Source organism: Tympanuchus pallidicinctus, unplaced genomic scaffold (genome assembly GCF_026119805.1).
Source record: "Tympanuchus pallidicinctus isolate F22 unplaced genomic scaffold, pur_lepc_1.0 scaffold3, whole genome shotgun sequence".
Classification (NCBI taxonomy): Eukaryota; Metazoa; Chordata; class Aves; order Galliformes; family Phasianidae; genus Tympanuchus; species Tympanuchus pallidicinctus.
In genome coordinates, this window is record NW_026294747.1 from 5,039,431 (window position 1) to 5,056,214 (window position 16,784).

A 16,784-nucleotide genomic window follows, 5' to 3' on the forward strand; every position below is an offset into this window, starting at 1 on the left:
CCGCAGACGCCCAAACCCCTCCCGTGTCCCCAGCAGCGCCGAGGGCTGCGGAGCTGTGCTGGGAGCGGCAGCAGAGCCAGGGACAGCGCAGCGCCAGAGGCAGCCTGGCCCCTCTCCGGCCTGCAGCGGAAACGGCTTGCGGGGCCAAGAGCGGGGGGACCGGGGGCTCCCCTGCGGGCAGCACGAGGTGCATGGGGTCACCGTTAAGGAGGCAGGCGGATAGTCCCGGTGCCAGCCCGTGTGGCAACACAGATCCCCACGCACCCCCCACCCCCCGCCGCCTCTGGACGCGCTGCCATCGCTGCCAGCTTCCTCCGGCACCCTGTGCCGAGGGCACACCGGCAGAGGCAGGGCCGGCGGCTCCGGCGGGATCCCCGTGATCTGTGCCAGCCACACGTTCGCCAGCAGTGCCAGGTATGGGTGCACACCCGTCACCAGGGATACCCGGAGCCGGCAGGGCTGGCATGCCGGACATCCCAGATGTGCCAGCACAGGCACACCTCCACATCCCTGCTGGGATGGCTCCATTGGCACTCCGTGGGCGCCCAAGGGGCTGTGGAGTTGGGCTCACTCTTACAGCTCGAGGCAGGTGGGCACGGGGCAGGGGGTGATTTATGGTGCACCGTGCCACTTAGCAGGGCATAAATCTTCCCCGGCGCAACCCTGTAAGCAGAGCCCTCTGCATTTCCCTTCGGAGGCTGCTGGCGGGCTGGGGCTAATGCAGCCCAGATGTGTGCAGGACCGTGCCCTCACGCCGCCTGCTAACGAGGCGCAGGGACACCGCTTCCCGGCAGCAGCACGGCAGCCCTGAGCCGTGTCTCCGGGCTGTCACTGGGCTGCTCTCGGCCTCGACCGTGGCAGCAGCTCTTGGTGCCGCCGGCCGTGCTGTGAGCGCAGGCCACGGCCGGCAGCCTCCCGGTGCCACTGGTTTGCCACCACCTCCACCATGTCGGGCCAGGATCAGGGAGCAGCGGGAGACCCCTGGCTACCAGCCCCGCTTTTCCAGCTCCCCCCAAATGGCTCCGGCTCCACGGGAGCCAGAACAAAACGTGGCCTCGGCCTCGTGTGCCCAGCCCCGGGGCCACCAGCGCCCACAGTCTGACCTTTTAAGGGTTGTTTCCCAACTTTTTCCCCGTCCTTTCCGTGCCCGGCAGCCCCGCTGCCCTTGGCTCCCCATGGCCCCAGGGTAACAAAGCCTTCTGGTGGCCGGAGGGAGCTCCGCAGAGGGGGGGGATTTCCTGGCACCCTGAAAGCGGCCACCACGTCCCACTGGGTATTGCCCTCTGTGGTGCCCGCCTGCCCCACGAGTAAAAGCCAAGCTTGGGGACTTTCCTTTTTCCTCCCCTCTGTCAGTCTCAGGTTTTAATTCTCCATGCTAAGCAGCGTTTCCCTGCCCGGTAATCACAAACATGCATGGAAAAGAGGCAACAAGAGAAAGGAGAAAAAAAAAAAAGCCCCGAGAGCAGAGGGGGGAAAAGCCTTAAATCAATCCCGAAGCCAGACGGACGTTTGAATCAAACGGAGTTACAGTCGGCAGCAGTCGGCGCGGCGGACCCCCACCCCATGGCCCCGCTCTTACCTGGGGGCTCCCCAGCCACATTTAGCATAGTAGAGTCAGGGCGCGGGTCTGCAGGCGTGGGGAGCCCAGCAATGTGCTGCTGCAGCGCTCAGCCCCGCACCGATGGACACACGGCCGAGGTTGCTGCTCCGCTCTGCCCCGGCTCTCCTTTGGTTTTTTTTTCCTCTCTCCCTATTTGTTTTGGTTTGTGTTTGCTTGAGTGTTAGGTGGCAGAAGCAGTCTGGGCAGCGTGTTTTTGGTGTGTGAGTGTGTGCACGGTTCGCACCACGCTCCGGCTCCCTTGCTTGCTGCCTTTCCCCCTTCCACCTCCCTTGATTTGCTCTTTTGATTGGTGTCCAGGAATGCAAGAATAAAAAAAACGCGAGCTTGCATACACCCTCTCTCCAAGCTGCTGCCTCTCTTTTTTTTCTTTTTTTTTCTTCCCTCTTTTTTTTTTTTTTTTTTTTTTTCCTCCTCTCTCTCTCGAAATTCAAGTGTTAAGCAGAACCAGGTTGCTTTCAAGAATGTATTTGATGCAATTGGACACAAGAACGGGCTCCATTCATTCCCCTCCTTCTCCCCGAGACTCCCCCAGGGCTCCCCAGGCATGCTGGGGAGGCTGTGGCCACAGCAGGCTCCCCCGAGGCAGGGAGCAAAGCCCAAGTACTGGGGGTCTGCGGTAGACGGGGTGAGGGGGGGGAGTGACTCCCTCTCCACATCACCCCCCCAGGTGCTGGCTGCCTCTTGCCTTTTGTTAGTGGCCGCGATAGGGAGCAGGACAGGGTGGCGGGCGGGGGGCTGCTTCCTACCTGCTCGGAAATCCATGGGGGCAACCCAGGGGGTGGCAGCAGCACGGGGTTGGGGGGGGATCCCGCCCTCCGTACTGGGGGTGCCGTGGGGCTGCTCGCGCCGGGTCCGAGCTCCACACTCCCATTTGTCGGCCCTGCTCCCCACGGGGGCCCGGGGCCGGCAGGCCAGGGGCTGCGGGCTGCCTGAGTGCTCTCACCGCCTCGGAGAGGGGATGGCCCACGAGGGGGGGCGGGGGGTGCCAGGCAAGGGAGGGGGGGAGGCGGAGAGAGGCGGCGGAGGGGTGGAAAGGCGGCAGGGAGGGCGGGAAATAGGGGGACGGGGCAGCGCGGCTGGACAGGCACGGCTACGCGGACCACCGGCATAACTCTGCTTTCTTCTGCTGGCAGCTCAGGGGCAGAGGCAGGTGAGTGAGCCCCGGGGCGGAGCCCCTCGGGAAGCACTAAGCAGCGGGGCCAGCAGGTGACTGCAGCCAAGGGCAGCACACACAGCCCGGCATTGCCCCGTGCACCAGGTGCCTTCCCGCTGCTCTCTCCCCCCACCCAGCATCTTCCCCGTGGGGCTGCCGGCTGCCAGCAGCCAGAGTGGAGGAGCAGCCCCAGGAAGGTGCAGCGCCGCTCTGGTTGCCACCGGCACGCAACAAACAAGGGGGAATTTCATACTGGGGATGCGGGGCCGGCACCCCGGTGTGTACACGAAGCACTGGGTGCCAGGTGGAGATGCACGGCCAGGATGGACAGACAGAAGACAAGACCCTTGTGAATCACACACAGCAGTGCTGCTACACGTCCCCTCGGCAGCAGGGCAAAGCTTCGGCAGCCCCAGTGCTAAGGGGAATGTCCCCACCTCTGCCAGCCGCCCCAAAGCGTTGGGGAGTGCCCGGCAGGGCTGCAGCTGCAGGCACAAGCATGATACCGCTGCCCCTGCACACGTGCCAGGGGATCCCAGGGACTCGCCCCACAGCGTCGGGGAGCTGCTCACCTCCCCCTGGCCACCACGACAGAGCTGCCTGCTGACACACTGTGCTCTGGCTGCGTGTTTTCCCCCTCAGCCTTCAGACCCCTGGAATGCAGGTTCAGGAGAGCCGTGCCCCTGCCCACGGCCACGGCACCGGCAGCCACTTCGCCCTCGCCTCCCACCGACGACCTTTTGCAGTACCAGGAAGGGTTCTGACCCCAAACACCCACAGCCCCGGATGCTGGGAGGCTCTCCATTGTGCGCTGAGGAAGGCAGCCGGCTCCAACTGGTGCACAGGGGAGCCCCGGCCCCCCCTGCATTGCGGACAACTGGTGGGGAGCTGCTAAGGGCCCAAAGGCCTCAAGGCCCCGTGGGTAGAGCAGGAGGAAGAGCAGCTGCGGCTCACGGCACAGCACTGCTGACGGCACAGCGTGACCCACGGCGGCAGAGCCAGCCCACGGCACTCACCTACAGGCACTGCAGACAACTGAGCAGCCCTTCCGCGTCGGGTAGTAGGAAAGGCGCAGCACCGAAATTGGGCTGCGGGAAACCAGAGAGGCCCGGAGAAAGCCCCGCCTGAGGCGGAGGGCCTGGGGGGAAAACCGCGCCCGGGCCGGCGCCGCGCGGCACCCCACCCGACCCACGAGTCCCCATCGCCTGAGGGGAGCGCACTCGGCCTCTCCCCGCCTCTGCTCCTCGAGGCCCCATTGGCTACACGGCACGTCGCTCCGGCCACTCTCCAATCCGCGGTGGCGCCTGTGTTCCACCACCCAATAGCGAGCGGGCCGGCCGGAGAGGGCCCGCCCCCGAGCGCTCCGAGGGGCGGAGGGGGCAGGGCTGGGAGCGAGGCCCTGCCCCCGGTATCACGTGAGGCACTGCCCGCGGCTTGGACGCCGTCACGAGGCCGGGGCCACCAATGGGCCGCCGGCGGGGGCGGGAAGAAGGCGAGCTTCCGCCCAATGGGAGTGCGGCGGGCGCGGGAGTGGGGAAGGTGGCGGCGCAGCGCGGCAGTGAGGCGGGCGGGGGCTCCGCGGGGCCGGTGGGGGCGCAGGGGCGGGCGGGGCCGCGCAGGGCGCTGCCGGGGGGGCGCTGCGGGAGGCGGACGCGACCACCGAGCGTCGGGAGGGGGAGAGGCGGGGCCACCAGCCGGCCCCCCGAGGGGGTGGGGGGCGCGGCCTGGCGGGCCGGCCCTCCACGTGCTTTCCCCGCATCCCCGTCGCCATGAAGTGCGTCATCGAAGGCGGCAACGTGAAAGGTGGGATGGGGAGGCGGAGGGGGGCCGCGGGGTGCCGTCTGCCCCCATCTGACCCCCCCTCCACCCACAGCCCTCGGCCATGCCGTGCACGCGCTGTCCCGTGTCGGCGACCACCTCTACCTGGAGCCCTCTGACACTGGGGTATGGGCACAGGGGGATGCCGGGACGTGGCTGTGGCGCCCCCCGGTGCCCGGTGCCATCCCCTGTCCGTCCTCAGCTGTCCCTGCGTGCCGCCAGTGCCTCCCGCTCCGCCTTTGCCTCCTTTTTCTTCATGCCGCTATTCTTCCAGCGTTACGAGCCAGGCCCCCCCAGCACCCGCTGCAAGGTGCTGATGAAGGTGCAGACCCCCCCAGGTCCCCCTACGTCTGTGCCTCCAGGAGGGACAGGCAGTGATGCTGTCCTTATCCCCAGTCCTTCCTGGGCGTGTTCCGCTCGCTGCCAACTCTGGACAAGTCGGTGGAGCGCTGCCTGGTGGTGCTGCGGCCCTGCGCTGGGCACCTGGTGTTACAGCTGCACTGCAAGCACGGTGAGGGGGAGGTGACAGCACTGGGGGGGTCACGGGGCTACAGCGGGGCTTAATGAGGCTGTCCTGCAGGTGTCACCCGCACCCACCAGCTGGCCTTCCAGGAGTGTGAGCGGCTGCAGGCCGTCTTCGACACGCAGAGCTGCGCCAGCCGGCTGCGTGCTCCTGCACAGTGAGTGCTGGGGGATGTGGGGTGGGGGCCGCTGGGGGGGTCATGGTGCTGAGTGCCCTCACTGCAGGGTGCTGGCGGAGGCGGTGGTGCACTTCCCGCAGACGCTGGCAGAGGTGACGCTGGGAGCTGCTGCTGGGGGCCGAATCGGGCTGCGCAGCCATCTGGAGGAGGGCAGTGGTGAGTGGGGATGGGGCACAGGGACAGGGAGGGGTCTGCTGGAGCTGGCACTGACTGCTGCACTGTAGAGCCCGGCAAGGCCATGGTGACAGAGCTGTGGTTGGCGCCGGATGAGTTCCAGGAGGTGGCAGTCGTGCCCGGCTCCTGCATCACTTTCTGTCTCAAGGAGTTCAGGGTGAGTGTGACCGTGACCCTATGCCCCACATCCCGGTGGCCCCTCAGACCCACTAAGCCCCATCTCCCCCCAGGGGCTCCTGAGCTTCGCCGAGGCCTCCAGCCTGCCCCTCACCATCCACTATGATGAGCCCGGCAGGTAGGAGCCAACGCCACAGTGTCCCTCATTCACCCAGACCCATCCTTCAGGACTTCCCACAGTCCATGTGTGCCCCCAGGCCAGCCATCTTTAGCCTGGATGACTCCCTGATGGAGGCACACCTTGTCCTGGCCACCCTCCTGGACCCAGAGAGCGACTCGCAGCCACCCCTTGCCGCCAATGGGTAACGGCCATCAGACAGGATCAGAGTGAATGGCCCCATGCTGCCAGCACTGGAGACTAGTGTACAGTCCTAATGCTGCCTGACATTTACTCACTCACTGTCCCCTCCAGCAGCGTCTCCCACCCACCTCCCCCCTCGGATGACTTTGCTGATGACCTTGAGACCTACATGGTGGCCTTGGAAAGTAGTGCCTGTGAAGGGGAGGCAGGGGCACCCCCCAGCCCCACCTTCTCCCTGCACACACCTCACCCTGCAAAAAGTGACGCTGAGGAGGAGGAGGATGGAGCTGTGCCAGGGACACCCCCTCACAAGAAGGTGTGGCATGGGCACTGACGTGGGGGGGGGGTAGAGGACTAGCATGGACCTCTGACCCTATGTCTTTTCACTCCCCAAGTTCCGCTCGCTGTTTTTTGGTTCTGTGCTGACACCAAGGGGGCCTGGCCCAGCCCCCAGCCAGGAGGTATTGGCAGAGGACAGCGATGCTGAGTGCTGAGAGCCCCCATTCCGATGCCACAGCGCAGCAGCTGGCACTGTCTGGCCATGCAGGATAATCCCAAACCCACATCTTAAGACCCATTACAAGTTTATTCCCCAAAAAAGCCTCCTGCCCTGCCTCCACTGCCATCCAAGGGGCAGGTCCTGCCCCAGAGGGCGCATTTGGTACAGTAGAAAGTGGCAGGGGGGACAGGATCTTACAAATAAAAAAACAAATGGAGAGAGGAGCAACCTGGTGCTGGGGCTGCTGGTGACGGGCACTCACTTCTTGGCTTTCGCAGAGTTGCGTGGCGGGGTGACAGGGCGGCCAGCGGGGTTCAGCCCACTGAACTGCCCATACTTGCCCTTGTTCTTGTCTGCCGGTTTCAGAATCTGCGGGGAAGAGGGTGAGCGGGGGGGCTGCGGGCAGAGCCCTGCGTGCTGCCGCCTCCCCAGCAAAGCCCTGACTCACCTGGAAGGAACACATGAGAGTCTCATCCACGCTCATCATGGCGCCTGCGTTGTCAAACTCCCCGCAGTAGTTGGGTGCAGAGAAGAGGGTGACGAGCTGGCGCTTGGCAAAGAACTCGTAGCCATCCTCCACCACCTGCAGGGCGGCAGCACTCAGATCTCCCTGTGCCCTGTCCACGGGGCCCACAAACCCCCCAGGGGACAGCATCCCCCTCAAAAGAGCCCGACCACATCCTCAAGTGTAAATGTCCGCTCCTGGGAAAAACTCCACTGGTGTGGAGCTGGGTGGGGCCTGAGCCCAGTACCTGGTGTGCCCGGCAGATGAGATCCAGGTCGTGCTTGTGCAGGAACTTGGCCACCACCTCAGCCCCAAAGGTGAAGGAGACACCGCGGTCGTTCTCGCCCCAGCCCTGCACATCCTTGTCAGGGTCAGACCAGAGCAGATCACACAGCAGGCCCTGGTCAGGCACGTCTGTGGGTCGCATGATGCGCCGGATCTGCTCCATCGACTGCAGGTCAGGGGACAGCCCTGCATGGGATAGGAGCATCAGGTTATGCTGTAGGGCAGCCTCTGAACCCAGGCAGCATCCCCAGCCCCGTGCCCACCTCCGTGGCAGCAGAAGATCTTCTCATCCACAATGGCAGCAATGGGCAAGCAGTTGAAGCAGTCGGTGAAGGTCTTCCACAGCTTGATGTTGTATCGCCGCTTGCCTGTAAGGCAGCAGGGTGGGTGCTCACAGGAGCCCTTCCTGCGGGCTATGCTCCACCTTCTACACCCCCCCATGTCCCACACTGCACACAGGGTGGCACTGAACCTTCCAGGGGGGTAGGAGGCCATGGAGGTGGCTGGGATGGGGGCATGAGGTCTGCAGGAGATGGAAGAGCTGCAGACAGGGACGGCAGTGGGGACTTCAGGCTGACTGCATGTATGGGGTTGGTACTGGGGTGAGAAGGCGGGGGCAGTCCTGTTTGTCAGCAGTGGGGTCGGTGTGGCACTCACACTCGTCATAGAAGCCATAGATGCGGTTGATGCTGGCACACTCATGGTTGCCACGCAGCAGGAAGAAGTTCTCAGGGTACTTGATCTTGTAGGCCAGCAGCAGGCAGATGGTCTCCAGCGACTGTTTGCCCCGGTCCACGTAGTCACCCAGAAACAGGTAGTTGCTCTCGGGGGGAAAGCCCCCGTACTCAAAGAGCCGCAGCAAGTCGTAGTACTGCCCGTGGATGTCACCTGTCAGAGGATCGCAGGGGACACACAGTGACGCTGGCACCCAGCCCACCCCCTTCCCGTCCCCCCCGGCCTGCTGCTCACCACAGATCTTGAGGGGGGCTTCCAGCTCCAGCAGGATGGGCTGGCTCAGGAATATCTCCCGTGACTTCAGGCACAGCCCCCGGATCTCGTTCTCTGTCAGCTGTACGTTCTTCCCCGGCCGTGAGCCTTGCACTGTGCAGGGGTGGCCTTCAGCGAGACCCACTCCAGCCCCGGAGCTCCCGGAGACAGCTGTGTCCCAGCAGTCCCGCGTAGCCCCCAGGGCCCCCGGCCCTCTACAGCCCCCCGCTCACCCGCAGCCCTTCTCTTTCCCACAGCCTCCCGGATCCCCCCACGGCCCCCACCCCCCGGCTCCCCACCAGTCCCCCGAGGCTCCACGGCCCCCCCGATCCCCCGCAGCTCCCCGGTGCCCCGCAGCCCCCATACTGCCATTGCTCCCCGCGGCCCACGTTTCCCCGCGGGCCCCGGCTCTCACCCCCGCCCTCCAGCTCAGCGGCTGGAGGCAGAGCCCTCGCGGCACACCCCGGCCCTTCCCGCCCCTAGCCGCGCCCAAGGTCGTCTCGAAGCCCACCGCTCACCCTCCAGGAGGCGGCCGATGATGGAGTCGAGGTTGAGCTTCTCGGTGTCCGCCATGGCCGCCGGACGCTGCTTCCCCCCCGGCCCCGGCCCGCCCCGGCCCCGGCCCCGCAGCCATAGAGAGCGGCCGGGGCGAGCGGCGGGTGGGGAGGGCGCCCCCTGCCGGATCGGAGGCCGCGGAGGCGCGTCGTGGCTCCGCGCTCCCACGGGGCGCTGCCGGGACGGCCGCGCCGTGCCGTTCGTTGCCCGGAGGCCGTTGCTACACTCGCGGCGCGGGGACACGCGTGGGGAGCTCCGCGGGGACGCGTACCAGCGGTGCCACTTGCGCCACGGGCTCCGCCTGCGTCACTTGTGCCATTTGTGCATCAGTGCCACTTGTGCCGCCATGCCGCTGCTGCAACCCCCCACGTGCCATGCGAGCCGTGCGGTGCCGCCAGACCCTGGCCCGGCGCCCGTGGTGACATTTCAGCCCCGCGGTGTCAGCTGCGCTGCTGTCCCCGACCGACCCCAGCAACTGTCCCTGGCTCCGGTGCCGGCTGCGTGCCCCGCTGCTCGTGTCCTGTGTCCCCAAATCCGTGCAGCCTCACATCCCGCTGTTGTCATATCCCCATGTCTCCGTGTCCCGTGTCCTCGAATCCAGCCGTCCCCATTCCGACATTCCTCAGCCGCCATGTCCCCTATTCTCAAATCCCGTTTCCCATATCCTTGCGTTCCCTTACCTCCATATCCTCCTATCCACCTGTTGCCACATCCCCATACCCTTGTCTCCACGTATCCTCATATTCCCAAATCCTCGCTTCCCCAAATTCCTGTAACCCCATAAACCTTTCTCCCCAGGCCTCCATGTGCCCCATCTCCATTTCCCCATACTTCTATGCCCCATATACTCGTGCCCCCGCATCCTCACTTCCACGCCCCCATAGTTCCCTCACACCCCACACGCCTGAACCCAGGTGCCCGCACACCCCGCACATCCTTCGACCCCTCTCCCCCGCCTCCCCGCCCCGCCCTGCTCCCTCCCCCGGGGACGCCCCTCTGCCTCTGGAGGCGCCTTCGCCGCCGGTGCAGAACGGGCGAAGCTCCGCGGGCACCGCCGCCACAGCCGCCCGACAGCGACAGCGACCGCCGGTGGGTGCGGGCGGCGGCGGCACCACGCGTGTCAGTGGGTGTTCGCGTGCGCTGTGCCACGCGTGTCCGGCGGTGAAATCGCGGGCAGCCGTCGCGCTAAGCCGAGGGACGTGCGGGGCGGCACCGCGCGGCGCCGGGGACGGGCGGGTGGAAGCCGGGGACAATAGCTCTCTGTGCCGCTAAGCCGGGGCACGGGGCTACCCCACTGCCAGCTACCACGCGTGACTACGGGCACGGCTCGTCCCCGCGGGGCCGCGGGGCCGCGCGTGCCTCGGTTTCCCTCCGAGCGCACCGTGGCACCGCGGGGCGGCTGACCGCGCCGGCCGCGTCCCGCTCACTGTAACCCCCCTCCCGTCTCTTGCAGCCCTCCGACGCCCGCGGCATGGTGAGTGGTGGCACGGGGCGTGAGGGCAGGGGGCCCCTTCCCCTTCTCGGCGGGGCTGGGCGGTGCCGGCGCTCCGTGTGGCAGCGCCGTGCCCACCGCCTCCGCGTGACCCTGCGGGGACAAGGGGACGCTTTGTCCGGGGGCTGGCACCGCTCCCGGGCACCCCGACACCACCGCCCCAGCGACGTCCCTTGGCTGCCCGATGCCCCCCCTGAACCTACGGCCCTCGTGCCCGTTGCGGTGCCCGTTGCGGTGCCAGCTCGGCCGTGCCCTGTGACAGCTCTCAGTGGACCAGCTGAGCACGGAGCAGGCTCTGGGCATGAAGGAGCAGGAGTGGACCGGCCCCGAGGCGCTGTGCCCGGGCTGGCAGGAGGAGGAAGTGTCCGACGGCGAGGGACCCGAGGACAGCGAGCACCCCGACCCCACTGCCCATGCCTATGAGGTGCTGCAGCGCACCCTGCGCCTGGAGGGGATGCCCCTCACCGTAGACCGCACCGGCCAGCCGCGCTCTGGTATGGGTATGGGAGGCACTGGTATGGGTATGGGTGGCACAGGGTGGTGGGGTGCTGGGATAGGGCAGTACAGAGTCTTGGTGTGGCCTGGGGATGCAGTGCCAGGCTGGGGTTGTGGTACAGCACCATGGTGCCAAGCTGGGGACACCAGGCTGCTAAGAGGTGGGTTGGCAGCAGGGCACAGTGCTGGTGTCTTGCCAGAAGAAAGTTTATAGGACTTTCTTCTTTTCGCTCTGTTAGTGTGGCACACCTGGCCCAGCAGTTAAGCCAGCAGGAGGTGGTGCCTTCATTGCCACACAAAGCATTATCACCTTTGGCAGTGGCAGGTCCTTCAAGCTGCACCCTGAAAAAGACTGCTTGTCCCCTATCTGCTTATGTTTACAATCGTGAGCAGCAGTCCTGGAGCACGGTGGCACCCACCACTTGCCCCTCTAGATAATTAGCAGTTGTCAGTCTTATCACCGAAAAGGCCTCACGAAGCGAGCTTGGTGACAAAAAAGAACAGTTTTGTGTTTCATAGCTGGGCTGGGGACTGTGGTGCCAGCTTGGGGTTGTGGTGCTGGGCTGGGGTCACAGTGCCGGGCTGAGGACACGGGCTGCTCACATGGGGTGGCAGCAGGTCCCATGCACCCTACCACTGCCTTGCTGCAGGATTTGGCCAGCTGGATATGACTGTGTGCATCCTGGGCTCCCCCACCGCCTTCCTGCCCATCTTGCTGGAGGGTGGCTCCCGCTGCCCAGGTGAGTATGGCCCTGTCCCCCAGGCCTGGCTGCCAACAGCCCCCCTGGTGTATGGGGACACAGCCACTGCTCATCCCGTGCCACCCACAGGTGCCATGGTGCTGTGCCTGGCACCTGCCTGGGCCAGCCGCGTACCCTCAGAGACATCACCAGGCGCGTGGTCCCTGCTGCTCTCCAGGGGGGTCTCCTTCGAGGCAGGGGGCTGCACTGCCCTGGAAGAATTTGTGCCTCCCCGGCGTGCTACTTACGTCACTGGCACCTTTGGGTCGGAGGGCAGTTGGGAGGGTGAGCTGGCCCGTGACCTTGATTGCCCTACTGGAGGCTCAGCACCACTGGCACGCTGGCTGGAGGACCCCCTGCTCTCTCGCTGGTTGCTGTCTGCCCGTGCCGGCCTGCCTGTGCCCCCCACCCTGGCCTTCACCACGGGGCTGTGGGAGACCCTGCCTGAGGAGCCCAAACCCCCCGGGGTGCGCCTGGTGAGGCTGCAGGACCCCCGTGGCCAGGAGAGCCTGGTGCAGGATGAGGTGGACGCCTTCCTGGAGGGCAGCACCATGCAGCCCTATGATCAGGTGGGGACAGCAGGGGGGACATGGCACAATGTGGGGGAGGGGGGTGGCAGAGGGGGGGACAGAGTGTCACGATGCTCGGGTGGAGTGGGTTGGGATGACATGGGACAGGGTGACATGGTGCTGCATGGGACAGGGGTGGCAGGGTGGTACAGTCTGGTGGCGTGGGGTAACATGGCACTGCAGGGGACAGGGTGGCATGCAGTGCTGTGAAAGGGTGGCATGGGGTGACACTGCCCTGCACACAGGTGGCAGTGCGGCTGTCAGGGTGGCGGTGGCGTGGAACGGACCCTCGCAGCACCCACAGGAAGGTGGAGGGCAAGGCAGTGGCACAGGCAGTGGCAGCCCTGCTGAAGGGCCTACGTGAGGAGGAGAGCGTCCTGCTGGAAGCCCTGGTGCCCACCGGCCGCCTGCCCACGCTGCCCCCACGTAAGACCCCCCTCGGGTACCCACCACTCAGGAAGGGCTTCTGGGGGCTCCCTCGTGTCCGCTCGTGGGTGGGAGGTGGCCACCTCGGACTCAGTCCCTAAGGGTGGGGGGAACGTAACCTGCCCCTCCTGTCCCCTGGGCTGGGGGTGAGCATGGCACTGGGGGGGGACCGTCCTTGGCCATTCCCTGGGGCTGGGGCACCGCAGGGTGAGCTGGGGGCTGCGGGTGGGATGCTGCTGTCCCTGCCCTGTCCCTCACCCCTCAGGCAGCGCAGCCCCGCGGCTGCCCATGGCCCTGCGCATCTGCACCGTCGTCTGCCGGTCCTGGGGAGACCGGCCCCAGCTCTGCCAGGTACGGTCTGGGGACGGGGCTGGCGGGTACACACCCGTGCGTGGCATCCGAAGCCTCCACCCCCTTTCCTGCAGCCCCTCTCCTTGGGCCAGGTGTGGCTGGGGGTGGCTGCGAGCATCCCCTGCCCCGCGCTCTGGGTGCCAGCACAAGGCCCCATGAGTCCCCGTGTCCCAGGGGCTGGCAGCCCACATCCCTGCCTCGGGGACACCCACCTGCATCCCAGTGTCACCCTGTGTCCTCTTGGTGGCGTGTCCCCACAGGTGGCCTGTACTGTGGGGCGGGCAGAGGTGCCGGTGCGGCACGGTTCGCTGCTGCCCTTGGGCCTGGACTCCAGCCTGCGGCAGTGGGGCCTGGCAGATGCGGCACAGCGGCAGGCACTGGCAGGGCGGCTGCGGGAGGCCGCCGAAGCCAGCATGGCTGCCGTCCTAGCTGCGGAGGGCGAGCTGAGCCCCGCTCAACGTGGCGGTGCCCGTGCCCGCACCGACGTCCTTGGTGAGCTCTTACCTCGGCCTGCTCCCTTGGAGGCAAGTGGGGCTGGTGGCCTTGTGGCACTGAGTGCTCTGTGTCCCCAAGGTGTGGATTTCCTGTTGGCGTGCGTGGATGACACCCTGGAATTGGTGGCCCTCTCTACCAACTGCCTGCGCTGCCTGGAGACGTGCCTGCTGGTTGAGGGCATGGGGCATGATGTGGGGCAGCCTGCCGGAGACGTGCCGCGACTGCTGGCCGAGTGCCTGCTGCACCGGGCGCAGTGCCGCCTAGTTGAAGGCAAGGACATCCTGCTGATTGGGGCTGGAGGAGCCAGCAAGAGCTTCGTCTGGGAGGCAGCACGCGAGTACGGCCTGCGGGTGAGCAGATTGGGCCAACAGTAGGCTTCAGAGTGAACGCTGGGTGCTGTGGCTTTCAGTAGGCTTCAGAGTGAACGCTGGGTGCTGTGGCTTTCAGTAGGCTTCAGAGTGAAAGCGAAGCTAGGGAATGACACCGGGAATGAACAAAGAGGACCTGTAATGGCTGGGGTCAGGGAAGCTAGGATAGAGACTGTGGGGACCTGGTTGTGGTGGGAATGGGAACAGAGATGGGTAGGGCTGAGGACAGCCTATTTATGTGGGAACTGCATTGGGGACAGGGGTCTTAGGGCCAGGGATGAGGGCGCGGACGATCAGGAACTGGAAGGACGGGAACAGGCTGGGTACAGGGGTACCGGTAGTGGCTGGAGACTGGGAATTAAAGATGGGGATGGGGAGACCAGGACTTGGTGGGGATGAGGACAGACTGGGGATGTGGGCAGGGCACCAGGACCAGGGACAGAGATGATGGAGCCATCTGTAGGCTTCACAGTGAACGCTGGGTAGCGTTGCCATGGGGTGGGCACACTGTGTCCCACCACTCCGTGGTGCCACCAACTTGGTGCTGCAGATCCACCTGGTAGAGTCGGACCCCGAGCACTTTGCAGCTGGGCTGGTGGAGACCTTCCTGCCTTATGACAGCCGGGAGCACCGTCGGGACGAGGAGCACGCTGAGCACGTGCTGGAGATGCTGCGTGCCCGCGGGCTGCGGCCCGACGCCTGCCTCTCCTACTGGGATGACTGCGTGGTGCTGACAGCGCTGCTGTGCCAGCGGCTGGGCTTGCCCGGCTGCTCTCCCACCGCCATACGCCTGGCCAAGCAGAAAAGCCGTACCCACCAGCACCTGCAGCGCTGCCGCCACGGCCGCCCGCCTCCGGCCGCCTTCGCCGTGCCTTGCTGCCGGCTGCGCAGCCACGGCGACGTGGAGCAGGCGGCGGGCACCGTGCCCTTCCCCGCTGTGGCCAAGCTGGAGTTTGGGGCGGGGGCGGTGGGCGTGCGGCTGGTGGAGAGCGCCGGGCAGTGCCACGCGCACGCAGCCCAGCTGTGGCACGACCTGCGGGCCGACGCCGACCACCCGGGCATCGGGCTGGGCTGGGGCAACACCATGCTGCTGATGGAGTACGTGCCGGGCACCGAGCACGACGTCGACCTGGTGCTGTTCGAGGGCCGGCTGCTGGGCGCCTGGGTGTCCGACAACGGCCCCACGCGCCTCCCCACCTTCCTGGAGACGGCGGCCATACTGCCCTCCTGCCTGCCCGCTGACCGGCAGGCCCAGCTGGTGCGGGCAGCCCTGCGCTGCTGCCGGGCCTGCGGGCTACAGCACGGCGTCTTCAACGTGGAGCTGAAGCTGGGCCCTGCCGGGCCGCGCCTGCTGGAGATCAACCCTCGCATGGGCGGCTTCTACCTGCGTGACTGGATCCGCGCCGTCTATGGGCCCGACCTGCTGCTGGCCGCCGTGCTGCTGGCGCTGGGCCTGCCACCCGTGCTGCCCTCCCGGCCTTCGCCCCGCCAGCAGCTGGCGGGCATCATGTGCCTGGCGTCAGAGCACGGCCAGGCCCTGCGCGGCGGTGTCATGGAGGCCCTGCAGGGCATGCAGCGGCAAGGCCTGGTGCGCCTCAACCCGCTCTTCGAGGAGGCGGGCGGGCGCTACGAGGAGCCCTGCCTGAGCGTGGCCTGCACCGGGGACGGCCCCGCCGAGGCCTGCGGACGGCTGCTGGGGCTGTGCCAGGCGCTGGGCATCGACTCGCCCCAGTACCCCGTCAGTCATTTCCTCTCCCACTTCAAATAGCCACGGCGGGGCTGGGGACGCGGGGCCGGGGCCGGGTTTCACGTCCCCCAGATCCCCCCCGGAGGCCCGCACCCCAATCTCAACCCCCCGCTCTCTCGGGGTTGGGCTGTGGGCTGTGGGCCTGTAGCAACACGACGGCCCCACGACACCCAGCGTGGCCCTCGATGCAGCATGGGAGCTGCAGCAATGGGGAGAGCCTGCATAGCAGGCTGTAACAAAGCAGCCCATAGTAACAGGCAAACGTGAGGAGCCCCTCCTAAAACCACTGAGTGTGGGGAGATCCCGTTGTAACAGGCAAACATGAGGATACGATGCAGTATGAGGGGAGCACACAGTAAGAGATGACCATCGTGAGACCCTGTGACAGAGGATAAATACTGGGAGATCCTACAAGAACACCTGTGTGAGGGGAGACCCCACAGCGATAGAACAGCACGGGGAGATCCCACAGTAACAGGCGTACAGCAGAGATCCACTGCAGAAGCGGGAGACCCTACAATAACAGGAGCGGGAGGCACCTGCACTGAGAAGTGCGCGTGGGGATATCCCGTGAGAACACCCCGTTGCTGGGGAGACCCTACAGTAGCAAACCTGACAGTGGCAAAGCAGCGTGGGGAGAATCTCCCCGTGTCTCACAATCCCAGGATGATGCCACGTGATAACAGCGTGTCACAGCCACTGCCACCGTCAACGGGGAAACGGCACCTGCAAGTGGCAGCAAGAGACCCTACAATAACAGCAACCCTGCAGTGACACACGGCCCACGTGGCTGAAACCATACAGTAATAGCAGTGTTCGCAGCAGCCTGTGTAGTGCCTGAAGCCTTATAACAATAGACCACGTACTGCCCGAGACCCTGCAGTAACAGCAGCGACCCTGCAGTAACACAGCCCGCATAGTGCCTGAGACCCTGCAATAACAACACAGACCCCACAATAACACAGGAGCGCAGTAGCAGCCCGAGGCCCAGTTGGAGGTTCTTCTGGCGGTCGCCTCCAGTCCGACCCCCCCAAGCACCTCACGACCCGTGGAAGTGGCAGGATCCCAACCCGGGCCGGGGGAGCACCCCCAGAGCCACGCGCACCAATAAAGGCTGCAGAGCGCCAACTCAGTGCGTCAAGGCCCGTGTTTATTTCGGGGAGGTTCCCCTCTCAGCAATCCCCCCGCGGGGCTCCGTGCGCCAGCGCTGACATTTGGGGCCGACCCCTGCCCTTTGGGAGACACCCGAGACGGAGGGGCGCAGCCTGGCCTACGGGGCGTAGCAAAGACTGGAGTTGCTGGTGCTGGTGGGCGTGGCTCAGTCT

At 66.0% G+C, this 16,784-nt stretch overlaps 3 protein-coding genes across 6 annotated transcripts; 2 read left to right on the forward strand and 1 right to left on the reverse strand.

Moving 5' to 3' along the window:
• Positions 1-4,438: 4,438 nt before the first annotated feature.
• Positions 4,439-6,668, forward strand: RAD9A (RAD9 checkpoint clamp component A). 3 transcript variants are annotated; one of them, XM_052695738.1, is made up of 11 exons: positions 4,439-4,577; positions 4,648-4,718; positions 4,795-4,914; positions 4,989-5,103; positions 5,173-5,272; positions 5,340-5,449; positions 5,518-5,624; positions 5,698-5,762; positions 5,842-5,946; positions 6,057-6,261; positions 6,341-6,668. In XM_052695738.1, the coding sequence occupies exons 1-11, from the start codon at positions 4,544-4,546 to the stop codon at positions 6,437-6,439; spliced, it is 1,131 nt and encodes a 376-aa protein (XP_052551698.1). In that variant the 5' UTR covers positions 4,439-4,543; the 3' UTR covers positions 6,440-6,668. The 3 variants fall into 3 exon arrangements, with proteins under 3 accessions (XP_052551698.1, XP_052551699.1, XP_052551700.1); XM_052695739.1 differs by having other exon boundaries at positions 6,060-6,261; XM_052695740.1 differs by having other exon boundaries at positions 4,795-4,902.
• PPP1CA (protein phosphatase 1 catalytic subunit alpha) lies at positions 6,513-8,880 on the reverse strand. Its single transcript, XM_052695742.1, has 7 exons — positions 8,740-8,880; positions 8,204-8,335; positions 7,892-8,122; positions 7,498-7,602; positions 7,197-7,420; positions 6,893-7,027; positions 6,513-6,813 (listed from the first exon to the last, which is right to left on the reverse strand). The coding sequence occupies exons 1-7, from the start codon at positions 8,792-8,794 to the stop codon at positions 6,703-6,705; spliced, it is 993 nt and encodes a 330-aa protein (XP_052551702.1). The 5' UTR covers positions 8,795-8,880; the 3' UTR covers positions 6,513-6,702.
• Positions 8,881-9,766: 886 nt separating this feature from the next.
• Positions 9,767-16,587, forward strand: CARNS1 (carnosine synthase 1). 2 transcript variants are annotated; one of them, XM_052695710.1, is made up of 10 exons: positions 9,767-9,865; positions 10,230-10,250; positions 10,531-10,762; positions 11,414-11,503; positions 11,594-12,072; positions 12,318-12,498; positions 12,764-12,849; positions 13,110-13,341; positions 13,423-13,694; positions 14,263-16,587. In XM_052695710.1, exons 2-10 carry the CDS (start codon positions 10,248-10,250, stop codon positions 15,478-15,480), a joined length of 2,793 nt encoding a protein of 930 aa, XP_052551670.1. In that variant the 5' UTR covers positions 9,767-9,865; positions 10,230-10,247; the 3' UTR covers positions 15,481-16,587. The 2 variants fall into 2 exon arrangements, with proteins under 2 accessions (XP_052551670.1, XP_052551671.1); XM_052695711.1 differs by having other exon boundaries at positions 9,790-9,899.
• Positions 16,588-16,784: the final 197 nt, after the last annotated feature.